At 35.8% G+C, this 24,629-nt stretch overlaps 1 protein-coding gene across 1 annotated transcript in view; it reads right to left on the minus strand.

Moving 5' to 3' along the window:
- The window catches only part of NDFIP2 (Nedd4 family interacting protein 2), a 53,687-nt gene that overhangs the window by 19,452 nt on the left and 9,606 nt on the right, over positions 1-24,629 (minus strand). Inside the window, exons 2-3 of the mRNA XM_037528834.2 lie at positions 5,666-5,831; positions 882-1,015 (exon numbers count right to left, since the gene is read on the minus strand). Of these exons, the coding sequence (XP_037384731.1) occupies positions 882-1,015; positions 5,666-5,831 (300 nt within the window). The remainder of the gene's footprint in view (positions 1-881; positions 1,016-5,665; positions 5,832-24,629) is intronic.

Below are 24,629 nucleotides of genomic sequence, written 5' to 3' on the forward strand. Positions count from 1 at the left end.
TTCTCTTCAGCATCAAAATCCTGTACTGATGCCGCCCTCTTCATATACTTGCCTTCTCTCCTCTCCCAGAGGGAAAGATGTAACTAATAATTTGGGTTTTACTGGCTTTACATAAATGCCCAATTCTATTTGCTGATGTTAACTCTGTGTGTGCTGGAGCATGGAAGGAAGAGCAGGTATGGAAAGGGCTGTATCAGATGAAAGAAACCCATCCAGAAAAAATGCTCACAGGAGAAAGCAGGTGTGATCCTTGACCATCATTCCAAAATTCTAGGGTGGGATGTGTAAAAGGGCAAAAAGTGAGGTGACAAAACATAATCTGAAGGCCTTGTGATTTATTTCTCTGTGCTATTTATCCTACCTTGACTTTTCTATTTCTATGAAAAGTCATTCATCTTGTCACTAGACTGGTTATGCTAATATGTAAGACAACAATAAAAAAGTGATTGATGATGATTGCTGTGGACCACAGAGCTAAACTTTAATAAAAGGAGGGCAATAAAGACATCAATAGTGAAGTCAATGGAGTGTAGGTAACTAGAGTGAATCAGTCATAAGGATTTTGGGGAGGGGGATGAAGAGCGGACTATGATACCTAAAGTCAAAATACAGAAAGTAATAAAGTTCTATTCACAATAAGGTCTAGGATGACCACAGGTTTAGATGGCGGGGAAAGATCAATGAAAGTAGAAACAGAAGTGAAAGATCAAGGAATGAAGAAGCGAATTAACTGTGAGTGCCAATTTCACCAAAAAATAGTAAATTTTTAGAAAACAATCTACATGCACACTCTTAAATAAACACAGAATTATTTCTGATATTAATAGATGTACATATCAATAAGGAAAAAGTCTCAAAAGGAAATGATAACGTTGTCTTACTCTTTGAGATGTTTCCGCAGCTGCAGCTGCCATTGCAGCAGCTTTAGCCTTCTCAGCTTCGTCATATGTAGGAAGAGAGGTAGCAACACTATAGGGAGGTGGCACAGGATAAAACTCACTGTAAACTTCTGTATCTGAAGAAAAACAATTAAAAAAGGATAACCATCAAAACAATAATTTACAACAGGCCACTACTATTGTTTATTGTAGTCCTATGCTATAAACTATGTAACGCATAAATCACTGCTATAATGATGTATATTAATTTAGACCTATAATTATTATAAAGAGAAAGGGCAGAAAAATATCATCTACAGGCTAATACACAAAACAATAACATGAAGAATGAGATTCTGAAATCTCATGCTGATAATATGAGCATCCTCTCTGCCTATTGCAATGCTCAAATAATTTACTTATCCATCATCTCACCATCAAAAAAGAAATTATCAGGAGTAATAGAAAACATTTATATAGTAATAATCATTTAATATCCACTTCTCTACACATTGATCCTAGCAATTCCGAGATTAGAAAAGTTAAGTGACCTCAGAATCTCACAATCAGTAAAAAGAAGAACTCAGGGATTTCCTTACTTCATTTACTTTGCACTGATAATGTATACAAGGTTATGTTATCTCCAATATTCCTGGTACCTTCTATACAGGCCAATTTTAGCAACTGCCCTAAGCTCCTAAGCAAACTCAGTATTTCTTTTTGTTAAAAGATTAGTTTCCACTTGTTAATTTTACTTATAAAATTTTACTCTCAAAGTCTGTAGTTTTCAACCAGAGAATTTAAAGTTTGGGGAGCTCCAGTCCTAGCTCCTCCTCTTAGAAGTTGTGTGACTACAAGCAAATCATTAGTCACTATGAAGTTCCACCTTCTAGTTCATAATACTGACCCAAAAAGCTATTACTTGCTATTATGGAGTGAAACAGAAAAGTACTCCAGAAGATTCTTTAAAGGAACTGTGAAACATTACACAAATGTCCCCTATTGCTGATGTTGTCCAGACCTATAAAATCAGACATAAAGTGACCTACTGAAGAACATAATCTCCAGAGAAAACTGGTGTTTTTTAAGCTCTCAGGCTTAAAATATAACAACACTAATTAAGCAGCTCATGAAAAAGAATATCAATTAGTTTCATTAGCGACCTACAGTGCTAAAATTATTGTACATGTTCAGTTATTGTCATTAATAACCTTTTAGCAAAATTGTAAAAAATAAAGACCGTTAATCTCAGAGACAATAAAAATAACTGAACACCCAGGAAGCAGGCTCAGCTTCTTTTTAGCTTGAAATTTATCAAACCTTTAAAAATGACTTGCTACATCATCAAAACTATCCCAGATTATAAAAAATGAGAAGTTTCACAATTCATTTTATGTTGCTTCTATAATATTAATAATAAACCCATAAAGTCAGTACATAAAGGTTCCATTAACAAAGCTGTAAAATTCTAAATACAAATCTAAATCCAGAAGAAATCAGAATATGAAAATAAACAGATGTACCCCGGAATGAAGGGGTAGACTAATAACATAAAGAAGAAATCTACTAATAACATGCCTTATTATATCAAGAGTTAAAGGATTAAAACCATGTAATTTTATGATAAGGGACCAAAGAGATGGCTGCAAGATGGAACCATTTACTGAAATGGTGAAGACGATTGTCAGAAGAGGTGAACTGGTGATAGGGGAACAGCCAGTATGCAGATGTGGTGGTTTTATTTTATTTTTTTTAAAAGATTTATTTATTTATACAAGCACTGGGCACAGTCAGAAGCACGGGAGGGGTGAGAGAATTCACCAGAGACAGAGCGGGGAGCAGAACAGGCAGAATGACGAAACATACTGCTGAGCGGAGCAGTGGGCGTGGCGTGGAGAGGTCTGCGCGCCATGTGGGATCCTCACCAGGGTGCAGGGGATTGAACCGGCGCTGCAGAGGCTGCAGGCAGCTTCACAGCCCAGCGCTCAACCGCTGCGCCACCAGGGGAGGCCGAGATGTGGTAGTTTTGAACTCAAGCCCATTCTACAATATTCTGTTCTTTGAAATTCTTCCCATTAATAGTATTGAATAAGGAATAAACTTAGTGACTCACCTCTAACAAACCAAATATATCAGATAAGACACTGACTTTTGAGGCAATGATATAAAAGGTGATACAGTTTCCATCTAGCTTTTAGAATACTTGTTCTTGGAGGGCCTCCCCAGGTGGCGCAGGCAGTTGAGCGCAGTGCTGTGAAGCTGTCCACAGCCTCTGCAGTGCTGGTTCCATCCCCGTCAGCCTCGGAGCAACCCACATGGCAAGCAGACCTCTCCTGCCTCACCCGCTGCTCCCCTCAGCAGTGTATTTTGTCAGTCTTCCTGTTCTGTTCCCCACTCTGTCTCTGGTGAATTCTCTCACCCTCCCGCGCATCTGGCCTGTACCCTAGTTCTTGTATGTATGGATAAATAATTTTTTTTTTTTTGGGGGGTGGGACCCTCACCGGTGGATGGGGAACAAACCAGCACTGCAGAGGCTGCGGGCAGCCTCACAGCCCAGCGCTCAACCGCCACGCCACCAGGGGAGGCCCATAAATAAATCTTTAAAAAAAAAAATACTCTTCATTTAAGGAAGCCGAAGCCACATATGGGCCATATTAGGGCCAAATAGGCTGACAGCCCAACGGAGGCCCTAAGCTGAGGCTTGCATCAACCACCACACATATGAATAAGGAAATCTTCAAACAAACTCCGGTCCCAGTGACCTTAGACAACAACCACAGGAGAGCCTGGGAGAGATCATAATCAAGCCTAGTTCATTCCTAAAACCATGAGAATTAATAATAATAAATCACCGCTATTTTACTCCATCAAGGTTTCTGTTTTTTGTTTTTTTTTTAATAGAGGCATGTTTTATTTATTTGTTTGTTTGTTTGTTTGTTCGTTTTTGTTTATACATGCACTGGGTACAGTCAGAAGCGCGGGAGGGTGAGAGAATTCACCAGAGCCAGAGCGGGGAGCAGAGCAGGTAGAAGGACCAAAGTACACTGCTGAGGGGAGCAGCGGGCGGCAGGAGAGGTCTGGGCGCCATGCGGGACCCTCCTCAGGTAGGCGGGGAGCAGCCGGGGGATCGAACCGGCGCTGCAGAAGCTGTGGGCAGCTTCGCAACCCAGCGCTCAACCGCTGCGCCACCGGGGAGGCCCTACTCCATTAAGTTTTGAGAGAGTTACACAACAATAGCAATGTAGTAACAACAAACTGCTGTTATTTTGCTCCCAGCATCTTTCATCGTTCAGACACAGACATCAGGAAAACAACTCATTCTCTTTTTTCAAGACTATCAAATTTTTTTTAATCTGAGGTACCAAAATTACTGCACTGTATTTCGAAACTTGTAAAACAATAAATTCACGCACAATAAATTTCAGCACACATAAATCCAGATGTTAAATCTTATAGCCAAAAGTTGAATAACAGAAATCAATATATAAACTGTGCCTCAAACTGGGTACTGTACAAGCATATTGATCAAATAAACTTTCTATACAAATAAAAGCACCACCTATTTACTAATTTAACTATTAAGAACATCTTTATAGAAAAGATAATTTTCAGTAACCACTCTAAAAAGCAAAAAAAACTGGTGGAAGAAATATTGGGTCTTTTTACATATCCCAAGACAAAATTTGGATAAGTAAGCTAAGTAACTAGAGGAAGTTGAGTTCAAGAAAAGTAAGGAACTTTAATTACAGATTAAGGGATAAGGAAAATTAAATATTGCAGTGAAGGATTTTTACACTGAATTGGTTTTCAATAATTGATTTAAAAAATAAATGTTTCAGAATGAGTACATAAAATATTTAGCAGATTTTATATTAACATACAAAATCATATTTAAAATATTAATTTATGGGTCTTCCTGGTGGCACAAGGGGTTGACATGCAGCCTATGGGGCTGTCGCAGCCACTGCAGCACGAGTCTGATTCCCGGCCAGGGAGCTACCCACATGGCACAGCGGACCTCTCCTGGCTCACTCGCTGCTCCCCTCAGCAGTGTATTTTAGCCAGTCCACCTGTTCTGTTCCCCACTCTGTCTTTGGTGAGTCTTCTCACCCCCTGCATCTCTGGCCTGTACCCCAGTTCTTGCATGCATAAATAAATAAATCTTTAAAAAAATTATTTATAATGATTAACTTAGCATTATACTGGAAAAACAGAAATTGTGTTCAGAGAACTATCTAAGGGTAGTTCTTTAGAATGACCTGCAAAGATAAAATGAAAAAGTAGCAAGCAGGAAGCACTGCTTGGTACCCCCAAAATTATTACCATATGAATAGAATAACATTACATATACTCTTCAATTCCTTTCACAGTACTCACATTTCCACTCATCAATAATGCCTGACTTTATTTAGACTATATAAGTAGATATATACACATATCTGTGTGTTACATGTTTTTAAGCATGCATGTGTCTGTGTGTATGCATACCTAATAGATATATGTGTGTGTTTATTTACTTCAAAAGTAATATGCTGGTGCACCAAGAATAGAGTCAGAAAGTTTAAATAGCCACACTTCAATTTTTTTAAAACAATATGAGACAAGTTAATATATAAAATAAATATTTCACTAGCCTTCCTTAGGAAAATATTTTTTTAAAAAAATCACAAAACCAAAGCCCAAGAACAGACATGATAATTACAGAAAACCATACTGGTAAGACAACAAAAAATAAAAACAGTAAGTTAAAACATTACTATCTGTTTCATACTAAAATAGGACAATACCTGAAGTTGTAGGTACTTCCACAGTAATACTACTGTAAGGGGGAGGAGAAGAGTCTGATTCCAGTACTGACGCTGAAGGAGCAGTCTGCACACTCTGAGGTGTTCGGTTTGATGTTGATGGTTGCTCTACAGGAGATGATTCTGAATTATCCTCCTCATTGTGAAGCTAAGAGACCAAAGGAAAAAGGAAACATAAATATGATTCTGATTATTTTTTCAAAATGTAAAGCTAAGGGCCTCCCCTGGTGGCGCAGTGGTTGGGCGCTGGGCTGTGAAGCTGCCCGCAGCCTCAGAAGCGTTGGTTCAATACGGCTGCGAGGGTCCCACATGGCGCACAGACCTCTCCTGCCACCCGCTGCTTCCCTCAGCAGTGTACCTCCTCAGTCTGCCTGTTCTGTTCCCTGTTCTGGCTCTGGTGAATTCTCTCACCCTCCCGCGCTTCTGACTGTACCCAGTGCTTGTATAAATAAATAAATAAATCTTTAAAAAAAAAAAAAAAATATATATATATATATATAAAAAGTAAAGCTAATTTTAAAGATCATTTCAGGCAAAGGATCACTTTTTAGCAAGATGCAAAGTAAAATAGCATTTTAAAGGATGAACATAGTTTTTAAATGACCTAAGAAGCTCAAATTTTTGAGTTTCTTTAAAATAAAAATGAAGCTCAAATTAAGAATTTATAAAGAAAAAAAAATTCATGATTATAAAGATTCAAGTATATTCAGCCCTTCAGTAAATATTGTCTATCACCTCTCAATCACTGTATATCACAAAAAATAGTAAAAAGTTTAACAATATTACACATGGTACTATTGCTACTAGTCTCTGGAATAACTGGAAATAAAAACTGAATTAATGTAATGGGACAACAATATATAAAAACATTCCCCAAAATGAGGAATACTCTAAGGAGGTTTTCTCAAGTACCACAAGAATTATTCACAAAGGAAAGTGAGTCAATGTGTAAATAAAATTTTGGAAAATGTTCCTTATCAGAGCAAATTTATTTTTTTAACTTATAGGAACAATCCTTGTTAAATTAACCATCTCAACAAATTTATTGAATGCTAGCTAATAAGAGTTAAATGATATGTTGAGATTTTTAATGATTTAATTCATTTAATCCTCAGGAAAAAACACCTGTAAATAATTCTAAAGCATCACAGTAACTAGGAAGGGTGAAGCCCAAATGAAACCCAAGCAGTGTGGCTGCAGACCTTATACTTCATGTATAGTAATCTTTTAAACCCAATAACCCAGTCTATAATCTCTACCCACCTTAGCACAGAACTTCCAACTTACTTTAAATGCAATAGGAGTCAATAATAACTACATACAGGCAAACTAATCTGAGGTGAAGAAAAGCAGCACTACTATAAAAAGTGACACATCAACCAAGGTACGGTAACTGGAAGTGAGGTCTTATTAAAATATTTTAAGAATTTGCTTAAAACAACTGGAGTTTTGGTTTGAAGAACTACAAGTTTTCATCATTAATTAATTTTCACATCTTAATTAGTTCTTCCTTTAAGAAAGTAAACGTTGAGAATAATCCCTCACAAAAATTTTGTCATATGTACGTACGTACACATATAAATTGAGATCTTGTGGTATTGTGAAACAAACATGCATTTTGGAGTTGAGAAAGAACAGTATGCAATTCGTGTTCCACTCTTAGGTCTCCTGATAAACTTATCTTCATTGACTGCCGTGCCTCTGTGTCTCCATATGTAAGTTCGGAATAAAGTCAAAATCCTCACAGAGCTGTGAAACAATACTTGGAAAGCATTTAACATACTGCCTAAGACAAAGAAGGCATTTAATAAATACTAGTTTTCCCCTTCTTTCATTTATTATGCTTAATTTCATGGACTCAAAGACAAATTATGTGGTGATATCAATCCAGTAAGTCTTCGCTTGCTTTTAAATTATACATATGCAAAGTAGAACAGGGGATCAATTTACAACATTGCTGTATGCATGTGTCTCGTTAAGTGAGTACGCTAGCAAAGCATTTTTGCAAGTTGATAAAAGCTTATTTTTAACAAAATGGTCACAATAGACCTAAAATAACCTTTCAAGTTAGTAAGATGTTTTCCATAATACCAAGGTTTATATAATAAAGTCCACCCACAGAAACTAAATTCTAAGCTCCAATAACCATAAAGGGAACTTTGTGTGAGCTTCACATTTCCTTGTAGTACCTTTCCAAGCAGGCCCTAAGTGACCACACTCCTGACTAGCAAAACTCTGCCCCCAGTCACAAATAATCTCCCATGTTTCCCATTACCAGGTACTCAGGAAAATTTCTACTTCAATCATTCCTGATCATATTTGTAAGAGCAAAGTGCTGGATGAATTAACGAAGGCAAATAAAAAAGCACAGCTATATCTTTAGCAGTATCAACTAAGCAATTGAGCAATAGCAAGTGTCAAAATGAGGAAAATTACTTCTCCTTTTGGAAAAGAGGGTTTATTAAAATGGAGATATAATGACCTGGACTAAAAAAAATTTCTGTATAACAACATGGTTCTCCTCTAGTTGGTAGCTAACAAGAAATACTGCTTACCATACATATAAAATACATATATGTGTCCCCACACAATGACCAACTCATTCTTTCTTTAAACTCATCATAATTTATTCAAAAAGCTACAACAAAAAAATAACTACAGACAGTTTTACACATATGATCTCAGAAGTAAAGCTCTGGAATGTGTACAACAAATCTTAATTTATTCTAAATGCTCTACCTAACACCTCCAGTTTCATTTCTACAAAATTATTAACATGCACATTTGCTATGTGTCAACAATGAAACCCAATAATTCAGTCTATAATCTCTACCCACTATAGCACAGAACTTCCAACTTACTTTAAATGTAATACTGTAATTTTGATATCCCTGTAAACTCTTTAAGATGAAATGCTACTATAAATTAATTTCTCCTGATTGCCTTTTAAATAAATCCATACAAAGGTTCAAATCAAATTACATGTTTATCCAAATAGATAATGCCAATTGACAAAATTTTTCCTTCATCATGCTGTCCAATAATTTCACATTCTTTAGGGATCACCTTAACAGAAAAAAAAGAGGGAAGTGAGGCAGGATCTATATGCAGAAATGAACCATGCTCTGTGGGCTATCCACACAGCACCTCAAGTTAACCTCCCAGCTGGTCCTACTTATGAGCCTCCTGAGAAAACATACATCAAATGAAAATTAAAATGTCTTCAATATGATGATCAGGGTGATGAAAAGTTGAATACCGAATCACCATTTTTTAGCCTGAAGGAAAAAAGGGTAGTCTTAAACATAGTTGTGGCTAGTCTTTACTGGTGTATATTGAAATCTTTTAATGACAAGAAGCTATAAGCATCATGATGAACTTGTTGGAAGTCCGGCCTTCCAGAGTATAAACTACTGTTTCTTTTAGATTAATTAGCATACCTCCTATACTCTAGCCTTCATTCTACCTGAAGATGACAAAATACTAACATAACAAGCAGAAGCTTTGCTTTTGAGAAGTTGAAAATAATACAAACCTCACAGAACGTTTCCTAATGTGCCAAGGTGAGAATCTACCAATGTACTACAAAGTGTTTGGCCAGCTGGGCCCTCCCTGTACCAGACCTGACGGGCTAAACCAGTTATGTGGCCTTTTCTTATTTTTCTGGCCATTTCTTTTCTGTTTCAATTTGGGCATATGCTAGAACTACAGTAACAGAGCTTTTATAAAGGGGGGAAAAAAACATTTTTAAAGTTGTAAAAAAAAAAAAGATATCTGACAGCTGATATATTCTGGATCGTACCATATGCTGACTATATTTAGTACCAGAGCACAATACTGGGAAGGGAAGTTAGTAGTTAGAAGACACAAATTTTAGCTGAATTGAAAAAACTTTTAATTTAATTATAACTTTAATTATTAGAAAACTAATCTTTCTGTAGGGCAACAAATACTTTCAGGGAGAGTTTAGGTGATTATCTGGCTGTAAGGCTGCTGTTAAATAACCAGGACCACCATACACGGGTATTTCCTAGGACAGACCCACTTTCATATGCCTATTGTTCTAAGGCCCACTCAATTAGCATTTTCTCTACCCCTTTCAGCCTCCAAAAAAAAACCCAAAACACTCTATGCTCAACCTCCAGATATCGATACAATAACAGTACAATACTAGAAAAGATGACCAAGGTCTCTTCACACTCTATGATAACATGACTCTTGATAAAACCCAAGCAGTCTCTATCATTCTATGTTGCTTATTTAACATCTGACTAAAGTAGATTAAGGTTCAGTTGGTAGAGTCAAGCTACTCATTTCAGTTACCAAAGAAGAATGTGAACTGCTCTACCAATAATGGTAGGTATAAATAGCCAACAGGTGCTTAGATAGCTAAGCAGTCTAAACTATTAGCCCAAAAGATAGGTCCCACAAATTACTGCTGCTTGGCAAGTGGATTTAACTTTCTACCAACAAAAGTGAATCATAGCAACCTTCCTCATGAACACATACATACCAATACCCAAACTAACAGGATTTTCACTATTTTAGATTTCCTATCAAAAATTTTTCACTTAACTTTTGCTATCTCTTGATATTTTTCCACTTAATAGAGCTAACTTACAACAAAACAAAATATTAACGATTAAGAAAGAATGCATCAGTAACAAATGAATATTAATTTAAAAAAAAAAACTGTGAATTGGCAAATCAAGCCTAATTTTCAGCTTCTCCTTTGGAATGACACAGGGTTGGTTGTTTTTTATAGTTTACAATATAATAAAAGCAGAAGAATGTATGCACAACTAAGTTGTCTTTTAAACAAAAAGTTCCTGTTTCATTTTAAAACTGGTGTTGTCTGCTCATAATATATCCACTGAAAGATGCAGAAGTGTTATGCATTATATATGGATTCTTAACATTAAGAGAGATAGTATTTGTGTAATACATATGGGCAGTCAAACTTTTGGGACATATACACAAGAAACAGCAAGGAGTTTCAGGTGAGGGGATGACTTCATCTCTCTACTCCTTAAATATTTTACCCTAAATACAAATTAATTGGAATTTTTAACTCTTTATAAATAAAACCAAAATGCAATAAAATTGAAACCTCTAATTCTGGTTTGGCACGTGTCAGAAACAAAAATGTTAAGGTAAATACTATGAATGAAAAATATTCTCCAATATAAAATATTATGCAGTATTACAAAAGCTCTCCTTGGTTTATGCAATGCAGTTTTCTGTTGAAAATGACATGATCTGAAATTTTAGCCAAACAGATAATATATTTGAAGAATGAAAACAAGAAAGTCTATCTTTTTCAGGAAAAAAACAGGAGTGGTATAATAAATGAGGCATTTTTCAAAGTCTGGCCAATTATTTTGGGTTTTTGTCTCTCTACAATACAACAGCCTGATTTCATGCATTTTTTTTTTTTTAGATCGATTTATGATGACAACGCTGTGGTCTTAAGTAATTAGGATATCCGGTCTCAGTCAGGATAATGTTCTCCTTAGGCACAGCACTGGCATGGCTGAAAACAATTTGTCTAGCCAGTTAGAAATGAGTAAATATTATTCCACAGTTATATAATAATTCAACATTTAAAATCGATGAATTAGAGCTATATGAATCATCTTAAATCTTTAAAACATACTAAGCAAATACAGCAAGCTGAAAAAAGAATAAAACAGCCAAATAGCGTAACAAATACATTTTTACGTAATCTTTAAGTATTAGTTGTATACAGATACACAAACTTATGGTAAAACCATGCAAATAAATTATATACACCAACTTCAAAACAGGGTAAGGCATGAATGTAACATTTTAGTTTATGTTTCTTTTAAGAAAAAGAAAAAATGTTCCAGACTTGAAGCAAATATGGCAAATTGCTAACATCTATTATCTCCATAGCAGATACAGAACTATCTTTCACATTTTCTATACTTTGAAATGTTTCATATTATTAATGTTTACATTAAAAAAATGGTAAGCTAGTCAAGTTGTCTTTCATATATAAATACATCTAGCACTCATGAGTCCTTGAAAAAAAAAAAAAACCATTATGAAATCCAGGCAATCAAAAAATAATCAAAGAAAAAGGCAAAGATAAAGAAAACCAATGGGAAAAGACATGAGGATTAGCACTGAATCCTTTTGGGTATAGACTAATGATATGTAGAGACCTAATGACAAAATAGTTTCTGCAAACAGAAAACAAACATTATATACCCTGAAAAAATAAAAATATAAGCAACTAGAAAAATCAGGAAATGGGGAAAAGAAATGAGAGAAACAATATCACTTACCTCATATTTCATAGCAAGGATTTAATCTTTAGTATCTAAAATAAAAAATTACTCCAATTCCATGTAAGTTTATATTCCTATCCTCATTTTACTGTAATCCTACAGAACCTAATAGCACTGTGGTAAAGAAACCTTTATCTAGAATTCTGTAGTTCTTTTAGTTTTTTTCCTTGCTGCTAAATTATAAATATTCAAAAACTTTTTTCATTTTTTTAAATAGTATAACACTATCCCACTCTAATCTCATAACTATAGCACAAATGGAATGATGTTCATCAAATGTTAACATATTTCTGGTTGCTAAGATTGGGTGCCAAGATTGATTCTTTCTTTGTACTCACGTTGCCTGTATTTAAATATATATATAGATAAAGTTTCTTATAAAAACAAAAAGATTACAAAAATACTTTAGCTAATAATTCTCATTTTTAAGACTATGGCAAAATAAACTTATCAAAAACATAAAAGAAGATTTCTTTATAAAACTGTTCATCACAGTTAATAATGGAACACTAAAAAATAGTCTATTCATCCAAAATAGAATAAACATACTGAACTATATAATAGAATATTATACAATCACTTAAGATGGTGTTTCAAAAGGCTATTTAAGGACATAAGGGAATAGTCAAGAAATAGTGTTAAAGAACTAACAAAATTGTAAGTGTAAATCACATATACCAATTTTATATAAGACAAAGTATTAACAATTTCAAAATGACTATTGACAGATGAGTAGAGTGGGTGCTTTTAAGTCATCTGAGTTTCTTGTTTGTTTTTAACTTTTTTGTAGTTTTAGAACAGAAATGAAAATAAGGAACATTCTTCTAAAACAGAAATGAAAGTAAGGAACATTCTTTCTGTTCTTGATGTAGGACAGAATATAGTATGTTAAAGAGATCTCCATCTATACTTAAAGAATTGTCTTTGTAAGTGACACAAGTAAAATTTCTCAATGACACTTAAAGATCATCACAGACTTTACATACATTCAATAACCTTTAGTTTATGTGCTACTAGAATGAGCACTCAATGACCTTTTATAATCATTATCATCTTTACAAGAAAAGGAAGGCAGGTACATAATCCCAGAGGTGATATTATTATTTTCCCTCAATCAGTTAACAGTAACAGCAGCATGTATCCTTTTTGGTGTGATGATTTTCTGGTGAAACCCATTTTGGAGATCAAAATGATTCATAAAGGCTCTTGGTCGCTTTCCCACCTATAACCACAGTTTTATTCACCGTTGTTATTCACATTACATACTTTCCACATAATCTACAAAGGCATTCTGTTTTCACAGTAATACCATTTTTCCTTGAAACGCCAGTCACAAGGTATGGCGTGCTAACCTGTAAACAACACAACAACAATGTTCCCCAACTGCTTTATTCAACAACTCAGCTGATAAAGAACTCTGCAAACTTTGCACAAACAACTCAAAGAAAGAGCACCCAGCACAGCAGGAGTAAGCTACTGCAGTAGCAACTGCAGTGTCAGTGTTCTTCTACTGCAAGCAGTTTAAACAACGTTATATAAATTTAAATAATGCTCCTCAATCCAAACTAAACTGTAGAAATCAGATATTTTCATGTTACCTAAACGCTATATGGTAGGAAGTGGAAAATGAGATGGGACATATTACAAAGACACAGGAGCAGATTTAAGAGGCTCACTCTGGTCAAATCTGGAATGATCTGCACTTCAAAATAAATGAAGAAGGTGTCAGACTATAACCAATAAATAAAATCCCATGAATTCAAATTAGTATAAATGAGTAAGTAGAAGGCAATAAGGGAAAGGTCTCCCTTATTGAATTCTAAATAATAAATGTAGAACAGTAGTCAGAATTAGATCACCATTTGACAACCACCATAGTTATAAATCTTTTGGGTAATAATAATCAATGAATTCCAAAACCAACAGGTGAAAGTGTAATCCTTTTTAAAAAATCTTTCTCTTTCTCACTTCCACTGAGTCTACTTTTTGAGTCCTCCATTTGCAACACCTGATTTTAGTTTATGTCCTTGGTAGCACAGACTATAAAGTTAAAATCTTGCATGACACTCACCCTCAACTTCCCAGTTTCCATATTTTCTATCACATCTACGCATTGAGACCTAATCTGGGATGCATCAAGTCTACAGTTTCTGATAGAGGGAGGAAAACAACATCTAACCGTGCAGAGTGCTGTCACTCAGAATGCAGTACCTAACCCCAACCGGGCCAGAAGAACTAGCTATCGCCATGACATGATTCAGCTCCACCCCTATTTCTTTTCCCCACTTGCAACCATGAAACTCAAAACCTTTGCTTCTTAATTCAGAGGAAAACAGGTTACAGGTTTTAGAGCAAAAATTTCAACTTCTCTCCTCTGCATCTCTAAGTTTAGCATTATGGCATCCATCCTAATTTATATTCTTTGCTCCTAAATGCCAGATAAAAGTACAGAGAAGATCCTGCCTCCCAAAGGATCTTTTTCTTTAAATTATGTCTCTCCTTCCTGTTCTTTTTCTCTACCCACATGTATACTGAAGCCATACATACAAAAAAAAAAGGGGGGGGGGGAAAAACCTGCCCCAGCTAAAAATAAAGAGTTTTTCTTGTGCTTTCTGAACTATTTCCATCTCTCAGTTTGTTTCACTGGCATATCCTAGAAGAAAGAAAAAAGATACCTCTCTGTTCTCATTCTGTGCACTACTAATTCTCATTTCATTCCCAACTCATTACCATTTGGCTTTCATTCAAACATCTCTTGCAAAAAACACTGACCTTCTAATTGTTCAATTCAAAGGCCTTTTTTCAGGCCCCATCCTACAGAAAATCTTTAATAGACTCAACTGTGTTGAGTGTATTTCTAATTGGTTCTTCTTTGGCTTCCAGAGCACAATTCCCGTATGGTTTGCCTCCTACCTTCGACTATTCATTCTGTTTCTTTTGCAGGGGTCCTTATTTTCCTGTCAACTTTAAAGAGTCTTAGCTAAACTGAATTCAGAGTTGGGGATACTGTCTTTGACACACAGGTGGACTGATGCTGGATGGTGTATAGTTGGTTTGATTTAAATTCATTTGCAAGGGTATAAGGCAACTATAACCCCATGTAACATATTGTTAGAGTTACTATTAGAAGTATTCACTTGACATTTATAACATCAGCATGTCTTGTTTGATTTCACATTCTTTTAGATTATCAAGTAGTTGCTATATAAATAAACTAGAAAAGAAGATAATTTGATGCTAGAATAACTAAATTTAAGACATAGATCTACCACTTCCTAGATGCATGAGTTTTGAGTTTTGTCTTTTTTTCTAATTCACTCATTTTCGGTCAGTTTTCAGTCATTCAACCAATATTTACTAAATGCCTAATGTATTCTAGTACTATACTGGGCACAGGCAGTAAGAACAAATCTCAACTCATCAACCCCTACAACTTCTGGCTTTAAACAACTAAGAGTTCTGGAGACCACAATACAGTATGTAGGGATATGTCAGGGGAATAAAGGAAACTAAAAGTTTGCATATTACATCATAGGTAAACCAAACAACCAAGCAAGACTAAAAGACCAAGACTTAAATAATAACTTTCTTCAGAGAAAACGTCATTCTTCTCAAGTAAGTACAGAGAAGTTAAGATCTGAATCCTCAAAGAAAACTAAATACAGGAATTACCAATTACTAAGACTTGCTGTTGATGACGCATCCAGGAAGTATATTAAATGCCAAGTTGCCTCTGCAAATAATAGTTACAGGGCTGATCCATCCAAGTGCTATATGCTAAAGCAAACCTTTCATAGCCAGCCAATATATCTAAATACATAATCTGAATCATATCAGAGGCAACACATGCATATACACGCAATCCTTTTTCTCTCAAAAAGCTAGCCATCTCAGGGGAGGGAGGAGTAAGATGGGAAAAAGGGGAGCAGAAGCTCAGTGGTCTATGGTTAGGATAATGGTGCTTTGGTGGTGCATATGGTATGGGGGCATATATCTGAGGAGGGGGCATACATCTGCTAACTTAATAAATAAATAAATGAAGTTAGCAGTCATGCTCACCTATACAGATTCACTCTATCATATTTCTTTATTCCTGTATAAACAATACATATTGTCCTATTACAATGACCACTGCAAGGCCATTTCTGAAGGCACAATTCAATACAAAAACGGTAATACCTAGGCTTTCCACACAACTTGATATGAGCATATTTTTTGTAAGAACATTATATACATGAATTCCATTACTACATCAATTTGCACTAGCATAAAAGTAGTACACAACAAAATATCTTTTAACTTGTGTCTTTGGAAAAAAGCAAAATCTAGAATGAAATTGTGATTCTCTATAGTGCTCAAATTCCAATTGTCACCAAAGCTATTTCAGCACATATAATAAATAAAATGATCAAATATCTTTGGCAGGGAAAAAAAATCTGGTAATCTAAATTTTTAAAAGACTTATTTTTACTTTAAAGAGAAATCCTTAGTTATAACTAAAACAATGATAAAGACTTACAAGTATTTTGTTATATAGTAACTTTGCTTTTAACTAGGTTACTGAAAAAGCACTGTATATTATTTATTGATAAATGAAATAACAAAATGCTGGCACAAATAGTTTTGATTCTGTCATCAAGTACCTACATTGAGCTAAGATGAGAAAACATACTGGTCAAGTACGTAAGTATTTTCTGGATTCACACTGAGGTTTTAGCACTGTAGGGTAAAACGATTTTCAGGCTTTTCTGCCCTGCCATTAGGATTGCCCTGCCTGATGGGGCACCGGCATTTGTTACACTGTTATAAGTTAAGTTGTTTACTTCTGTGGGCCACAGAAGCAGTACTGAGATATTCTCCAGGAAAAGCAGAAGCAGGAGAACCGCAAGAGTAAGAAAAGAGAGAAAAAAACTAGAGAAGCCCAGAGTGAAGATTTGCCAGGGGCTTGAAGGCCTACCGGCCTCCTGGCACCCCTGCCTGCCGTGTACCTGGTTGCTGCTCTACATGTAAAAGCTCAATAAAAGCCTGAAAAAGCCACCAAGGGCTCCAGGACTCCTGCTTTACCGGTCTGTTGTGCTCAAATCATAGAAAACCTGCTCAGTGGCCCATCCTGCCACTACAAGCACTTATTAACTCTGTGACCTAAATGGGTCTTGTTTTTTAATCATTTAAAATGGGGACTCTTTCCTCAAAGAATTTTTGTTAAAAACTAACACCTGTAAATGCTTATAATAATGCCTGATAAAAAACCTAATGTTAGTTTTAAAAAATAAAAGCACTTTGCACACATCATCTACTTTAGTCCCCACAACACCCCTCTGAGGTAAGTGTTGTCCTCTTACAGATGATGGAAGCCTTAAATAATTGAATTCTCACAGCTAATTAGGGCCAAAACCAAGTTTTACTGTCTCTAAATTTAGGTTCTTTCTATTTCAAGATGACTCTAATAAAAATCCACAGGTAATGACTAACTACCTGCCAAAAAAGTACCTTTATTAGTATGTGTAATGCAGATTTGACTATGCACACATGCATGTGCGTGCACACACACGCACACACACACACCCCCCTCACATCTCTCAATCCATACACGTCTCTTCAATGCCACTACTCTAATCCAAGTTAACATTCCCCTTATCAAAACTACTGCCATATCTTCTAAACTAAACAGACACTAACATTTGGGAGATGTCCAATAAAAAAGGGTGGTTCACCAAGGAATGACACAAGACACAAACACGCAAATACTTATAGAATATTATAGAATATTAAGGAAGAATTATAGAATATTAAGCTTATAGAATATTAAGGAAGACCCAAATTTAAAGAAAACTTCCAACATGAAAAAAAGTACATGGGCTAGAAAAGCAAATATCTTAAAAAAAAAATCTACAGTTGGCTCTAGATCCAGGATGTCAGTGTAGGGCCCCTACAGGCCTGGCCTCACACTGACAGCAACTATAAACGTGAAAAATACAAAAGCACAGCTACGTGAACATTAAAGAAAATAGTGATCTAGAGGGAACTTAAAACATAAAGAAGGAAGCTGCACAAGGAGGGTTTCCTGTTTTTTTCTTTTTGTCGCTTTTTTCTGAGGTAAAATCACAGTTGTGAAGACACACTTTAAAGGCTTGCGATGCATAACTCCAACAGAATCCCTTCTCTTTCTAGACAGCGGAAGCATGGAATAGAGCCCAGGTAGACCAGAAAGTGAAGGGAAATCACTAACCTTCAAACTGCACTTGTATGGGACTAGTCCAAAACATAGTAGTAAGAGCCTAACAAATTAAGTTGAGATCTGAACAACTGCACGTGGAGTGTGTGGCAGTATTACAATCTAAAGCTACTGAGCTTGTTAGGGGGAAAGGATGTCCTCAGCAAACTCCATACAGCAGACTCCACCCCCACTCCATCAAGACACCGGGAACTACAAATCCCATGATCACCAAAGGGAAGGCTGCGAGGACCTGAAGGCAGAGTTAAGCAACTAGGCTCTCAGTTTGAGTATTTAACTGGCCATGTGGCCGGGGGTCGCCCTCTTGGCTACACAGCCCAGCGTGCTGGTTTTTCACCAGCTCGGCAGGAGGTCATTGGGATTCCAGGTCAGCTGAACGGGTTGGACGCATTTACGAACTGATCTCCCTCTTTTCTCCCACAGTTATTAATTTCCCTATTTCCCCTACCCTTGTAAATAAGCCTTTTATCAACCTTTTGTGTGTGTCTGCAGTTCAGCATTAATAAGTGCCCTTTAAATGCACGGGTGAGGGCCCACAGTCAGGCAACCCCATTTTATATTGGGGTTTGCCCTGTAACAAGCTGACTAACTCTATAGCAAAATATCTACTAATACATTCTCCAGAGAACCATGGAAAACACTCAAAAAGTCCAAGATAAAAATCCAAAATTACTAGAAATACTAGAATTAATAAGTCATTCTGAAGGGAAAATGCAGCAATTCGATAATTTCAACAACTCAGATGTTCCAGAAAGTAAAACAAAGTTACTTTAAAATCAATGAAAAAGGTAGGGGATGTCGGCAGATTAATATTTTTTAAAATGCTAAATAGAAACTTAACAGTGAAAAAATAAAAATATATGAAGTAAAAAAATTTCTAGACGAGATCCATAGCACCATGAAGATAGCAAAGAAAATGATCTTGAATTGATGGAGAGAATGTATCCATTTTGAAAAACAGAAAATAAAGAAGGTTGACTGAATAGCTGGGTGATGGGGTGGGTGGGTGGGTGGATGGATGGATGGATGGATGGATGGATGAGCAAACAGAGCCACAGGACTTTAACCTTTAAAGGTCAAACAAATAACAAACAAAAAATGGGTAACTAGCTGCTTAAAGAAAAAGAAAGAGGCTGAAGTAGAAAAACAAGAAATAATGGCGGAAAGTCTTCAAAGTAGTAAATTTACAAATTCAACCATAGTGAAGCTAAAACAGAACAAATTCATGGAGAGCTGCTCTTAGACAGTTTATAATAAAATTCCTAAAACGATAATGAAAAAAACAATTATTTCAATATAGGTTTCTCGTCAGAAACCAGGGTCATGAGAAGAAAATGGGAAAATACCTTTAACGGGCTGAAAGAAAAAACTCAGCCTACAATTCTACCCCGTGGGTGCGTGCGTGCGTGCATGCGTGTGTGTGTGTGTGTGTGTGTGTGTGTGAAGACAAAATAAAAGACATCTCAGATACTGAAAAAGAAATGATTAGTAACTGATCTGTACTTTAAAAAAAAATGGCAAACTGTTCTTTAGGCTGAAAATTTAATAATAAACAAAAATTTGTTTCCTAATACGGACACTCCAGTTAAAAGGCAAAGTCAGAGTGAATGAAAAATCAAGATTCCACTATATGTTACCAACAAAGGACACACTTCAAGGATCAGGCAGGTGAAAAGTAAACAAAGAAAAAGGTAAACTGCAAGAATTAAAAAGTCTGGAATGGCTACATTAGTATCAAACATAAAATAGACTTATACACAACACTGTCAGGGATAAAGAGAAATTTCATAATAATAGAGCATCAAAATATAGAAAGCAAGAAACTGAGATAATTAAAAGATAGAAAATTCTGCAAATAGTGATTTTAACACCTCTTGCTCACCAATAGAGTAAAACAAAAATAAAATACAGCAAAGACAAAGAAGGCAGAACAACACTGTAAGTCATATTGATCTGTATTTAAGAACACTATATTGAACAACAAAAGAAAGGACATTATTTTCAAGTGCACATAATACATCACCAAGATTATACATACATACATACATACACACACACACACATAGCACTATAAAACAAGTCACAACAAATTTAAAAACGATGAGATTATACTGGGTTCTCTTATCACAAATAAATTAGAATTTTTTCAAAAAAAAAGACACATCTGGGGCCTCCCTGGTGGCGCAGAGGTTAAAGACAGTGCAAGCAGTCACCAGCTACTGCAACAAGAGTTCGAGTTTGAGCCCAGGCAGCCAGGGAGCAACCCACATGGCGCAGCAGACCTCTCCTGTCTTGCCCACTGCTCCCCTCAGCAGTGTATTTCAGTATATCTGCCTGTTCTACTCCCCACTCTTATCTCTGGTGAATACTCTCACCCACTGCATCTCTGGCCTGTACCCCAGTTCTTGTATACATACATACATACATACATACATACATACATACATACATAAAATAAATCTTAAAAAAGACATCTAGGAAAATGACAAATAAATGAAAATTTTAAGTACCTCTAAATAATGTGTGATTCAAAGAAGAAGTAACAAGAGAAGTTACAAAACTAAATAAGCTGAACTGAATGAAAACAAAATGCCACATATCAAAATGAGTTTGCGTGAGCAAAAGCCAAGAGGTATTTGTATTAGAGGAAAAGATTTATATTAGAAAAAAAGAGTCTGAAATCAATGAAAATTAGAAGTTAGAGAATAAAAAGTAAAGTAAACCACAAAACAAGAAAGGAAATAGTAAATTAGGTGAAGGTGGAAATTGATAAAATAGAAGACAGCAACATTTAATAAAGACAGAAGTCGGTTCCTTGAAGTCAACAAAATTAACAAAAATCAAACAATTGGAGGAAAACTGAAAAAAAAAAAAAAACCAAGCATTTTCAATATTGGGAATGACAAGGGGGTTAGTACCATAGATGTACATACATTAAAACGATTAACAAATTAGGGCCTCCCTGGTGGCACAAAAGGCTAAAGACACAGCACTATCAACCTGTTGCCAGCCACTGCAGCACCAGTTCAATCCCCACCAGCCAGGGAGCTGATCCACATGATGCAGCAGACCTCTCCTGTCTCGCCTACTGCTCCCCTCAGAAGTGTATTTCAGTAGATCTGCCGTTCTGCTCCCCACACTCTCTTGTGAATCCTCTCACACACCACACCTCTGGCCTATACCCCAGTTCTTGTATGCATAAATAAACAAATCTTTTTAAAAATGATAACAGATTATGAAAATAAAGCCAACAAATTTGATGCCTTAATTATTTTTCTACCCACCTTAGGCCTCTTTTCTTAAAGACCCCTATAAAACTCGTTCCACTAAGATAAGGGAGTAAGCCAAAAATAGAGAAAACCTTAGAATTAAAGAAATAGAGGATCCCACACAGCAAACCAATGAAGGAAAAGGCCTGACAGCCGTGCAGCAGCCCTAGAGAACAAACAGTACAGGAGTACAAAGGGCTCTAGGACGAATATCTTTGAAAAACAAAACTAAGGAACTAGTAATTATCTGATGCATTTGATCATGCAAAAATATATGGCTGAAAAGCAAATTTTGAAAAAATCATCAGATAGGCAAAGAATTAACAGTAGGTATACAAAAATAAAAAGAAACAAAAATTAGGCAACTCCGTGAAAAAGCTGTGTAAAATGCACCACTTGACTTGGTAAGGAACAATATCTTCATAGTCAAAATTGTAATACTAACTGCTGATTTATCAAAAAAAAAGGTGCTTTTCATACCATTTAATCTCCCAGTTCCATAATATACCGATAGGTATCATACAGTCTTATTTTATTTTTATTTTCTAGTTAAGAAAGCTCTGGCAGCATATTTAAGCCAACTGAGTCAAGGTTACAGTACTTGCAAGTGAAGAGCTAAGATAAGAACCCAAGAGATCAAAATCAACAAAGAGAAAGCAGGACATATAAGAAAGGAAAGTAAAATTAATATATAAAAAATAGTTGTGAGCATGTGTGTGTGTTTGTGTGTTCTAGAAATAAATCACTTAAAAGTCATTTTCTTTTCAGCAGAAAGGTTGGAACACAAAGTATAAAAAAGGAAATTGCTGTTTCTCATGTTCTTTGATACTTTAGTTTTTGAATCTGTATACCTGTATTATTTTGATTTTTAATTTTTCTTTTTAGATTTATTTATTTATACAAGAGCGGGGGTATAGGCCAGAGGCACGGGAGGGTGAGAGAATCCACAAGAGACAGAGTAGGGAACAGAACAGGCAGACGGACCAAAAACACTGCTAAGGGGAGCAGCAGGAGAGATAGCAGAGGTCTGCCACGCCATGTGGGTATCTCCCTGGCCAGCCAGGAATCGAACCCTCACTGCAGAGGCTGCAGACAGCCCCACAGTACTGCATTCAACCCGCTGAGCCACCAGGGATGCCCTTGATTTTTTTTTTTTTAAAAAAGCACATGCTAGTCAAAGAAAACGTGCCTAGAAGCTGAATCCAGTCCACTGAATGACTGCTGACTTGTGGGCTTTCAAAAATCAGCAGGGTTCACATACTAGCTCAGTGACAACTAGACTCATGCTATGCCATCTGTGCCCCCCCATGTCTGGCACCACCATGAATAAAAGAAAGTTAATTATAGTGAAATTTCTATTTCCCAGGATCTTTAATGTATTTAACCCAGCTGATATGTTTACAAGTAATAAAATAAAATCCTTCCTCCTCCAAGCTTTGCTGCATAACCTTGAGCTGATCCTCCCTCAGACAGTCTTGTATAAAAGGATGAAGTTTAACTTCATTTTTTAAAAAATAATCATTAAGTACAAATGCACTGTTTTCCTTCTTTCCACAGGCAGACTAAGTAACTTAATTGTGGCTAACTGTCTTACCAATGAAAGCCACAAGCCAGAAGAGGAATTACGTGGAAAAAAAAAAATCAGAATTCATGTAGACAGATTCATCAGCACCACTATAAAAGCAAAGTACATACCCTAATTCTGAACATCAAGAATATCAACACCATATAGACTAGGTAATGCACTGTTAGGTTTTACACAACAGAACTCTGAAAAACTGTTCACTTTACTATGAAAGAACCTCATCTGTGTACTGTGAGATCATTTAGAAAAGGCATTCCATCTATTTCTTCTGATGTGGGCCCAAAACTATGCTGTACACTATTACAAAAAAGGCATATCTAAGCTCTACTTTCTAATGAGTTTACAACCCAGCAGGGGAAAACACCATGGAAAAAAGATTATGCTAGGGATTAGTGCACAATAATGTTAAAAGAGCAGAAAGAAATTGAAAATGATGGGAAACGGGAGGGGACGTAGAGACTGCAGGAAGGTTTTCTGGAGATAACAGCTAAGTGGATCTAAATTAAGAACATAAATTAGCCTTGGAAGAAGGAAGGAGAATAGAGAAAATGGGAATTTGTGTTACTGTTATTATGCAAGAAGACAAGAAAGAACAAGGCTCAGAGTGGTGGTTCGAGAAGGATAAGAGGTATCACAATTCAAAATACAGTTCAAGTGTGCAGTTCAGTAACAAATGAAGCAGGTGACATATGCAAGAGATCCCTGTTCTATCAGGTTACAAACAAAAACTTACAAGGGTCTCAAGTGTTATTTCCCTTTGGGGAAATCATTCAAAAAGTCATACTAATAAAAATGAAAACTCTACCCAGATGAGAAAAAAATGTTCTCTAAAAACTGTCACTACTGGATTTCTGCAATTCCACATCCAACAGAAGTCCTTAAGACCCTCTGGATTAAAGAGGTTTTAATCCTTTTACATAGCAAAATAGTTTATAACTTCAAAGTCTCTGTCCAAACAGCACAATTTCTTTACATATTAAGGGCAATTCTGGAAAAACGTCATCAATGAACTAACCACAGCACATTCCTAAACTTCCAAAATATTAAATTGTTCATGCTCAAACAAATCTTAAAAGCAAAACAAAACCTTTAAATAATCTGATAGTAAATCTTACACTACTAGAGCATTTCCCAACTTGTTTTTGGCAAGTCTTTAACAGGAATTTTCCCACACCTTAATTCCAGTTAAATGATCAAACTTTTGTAAGGAACCATGATAGCAAGTGATGAAAACATAGACACAGGATGATTTACAAACATTTGGTCTGCAAGTCAGCCTTAATTACAATAATCTTGTCAGCAAAATTACATTAAATATCAACAGAATGTACACTATAGTCATTCAAACCTAAGTAAGGTCTACATACATAGACTATAATAATGAGTTTACAACCTATATACAGACACGTATGTATACATTCTATAGGTGTGTAGGTTCACAACCTACACACACACCTATATACAGACATGTATGTATACATTCTAAAATAATGTGTCACTGATACACATACAAGCATACAATATTTTCAAATGTAGGGTCTGC

This window comes from Talpa occidentalis, unplaced genomic scaffold, assembly GCF_014898055.3.
Source record: "Talpa occidentalis isolate TD23 unplaced genomic scaffold, MPIMG_talOcc4v2.1 talOcc4.5, whole genome shotgun sequence".
NCBI classification, from domain to species: Eukaryota; Metazoa; Chordata; class Mammalia; order Eulipotyphla; family Talpidae; genus Talpa; species Talpa occidentalis.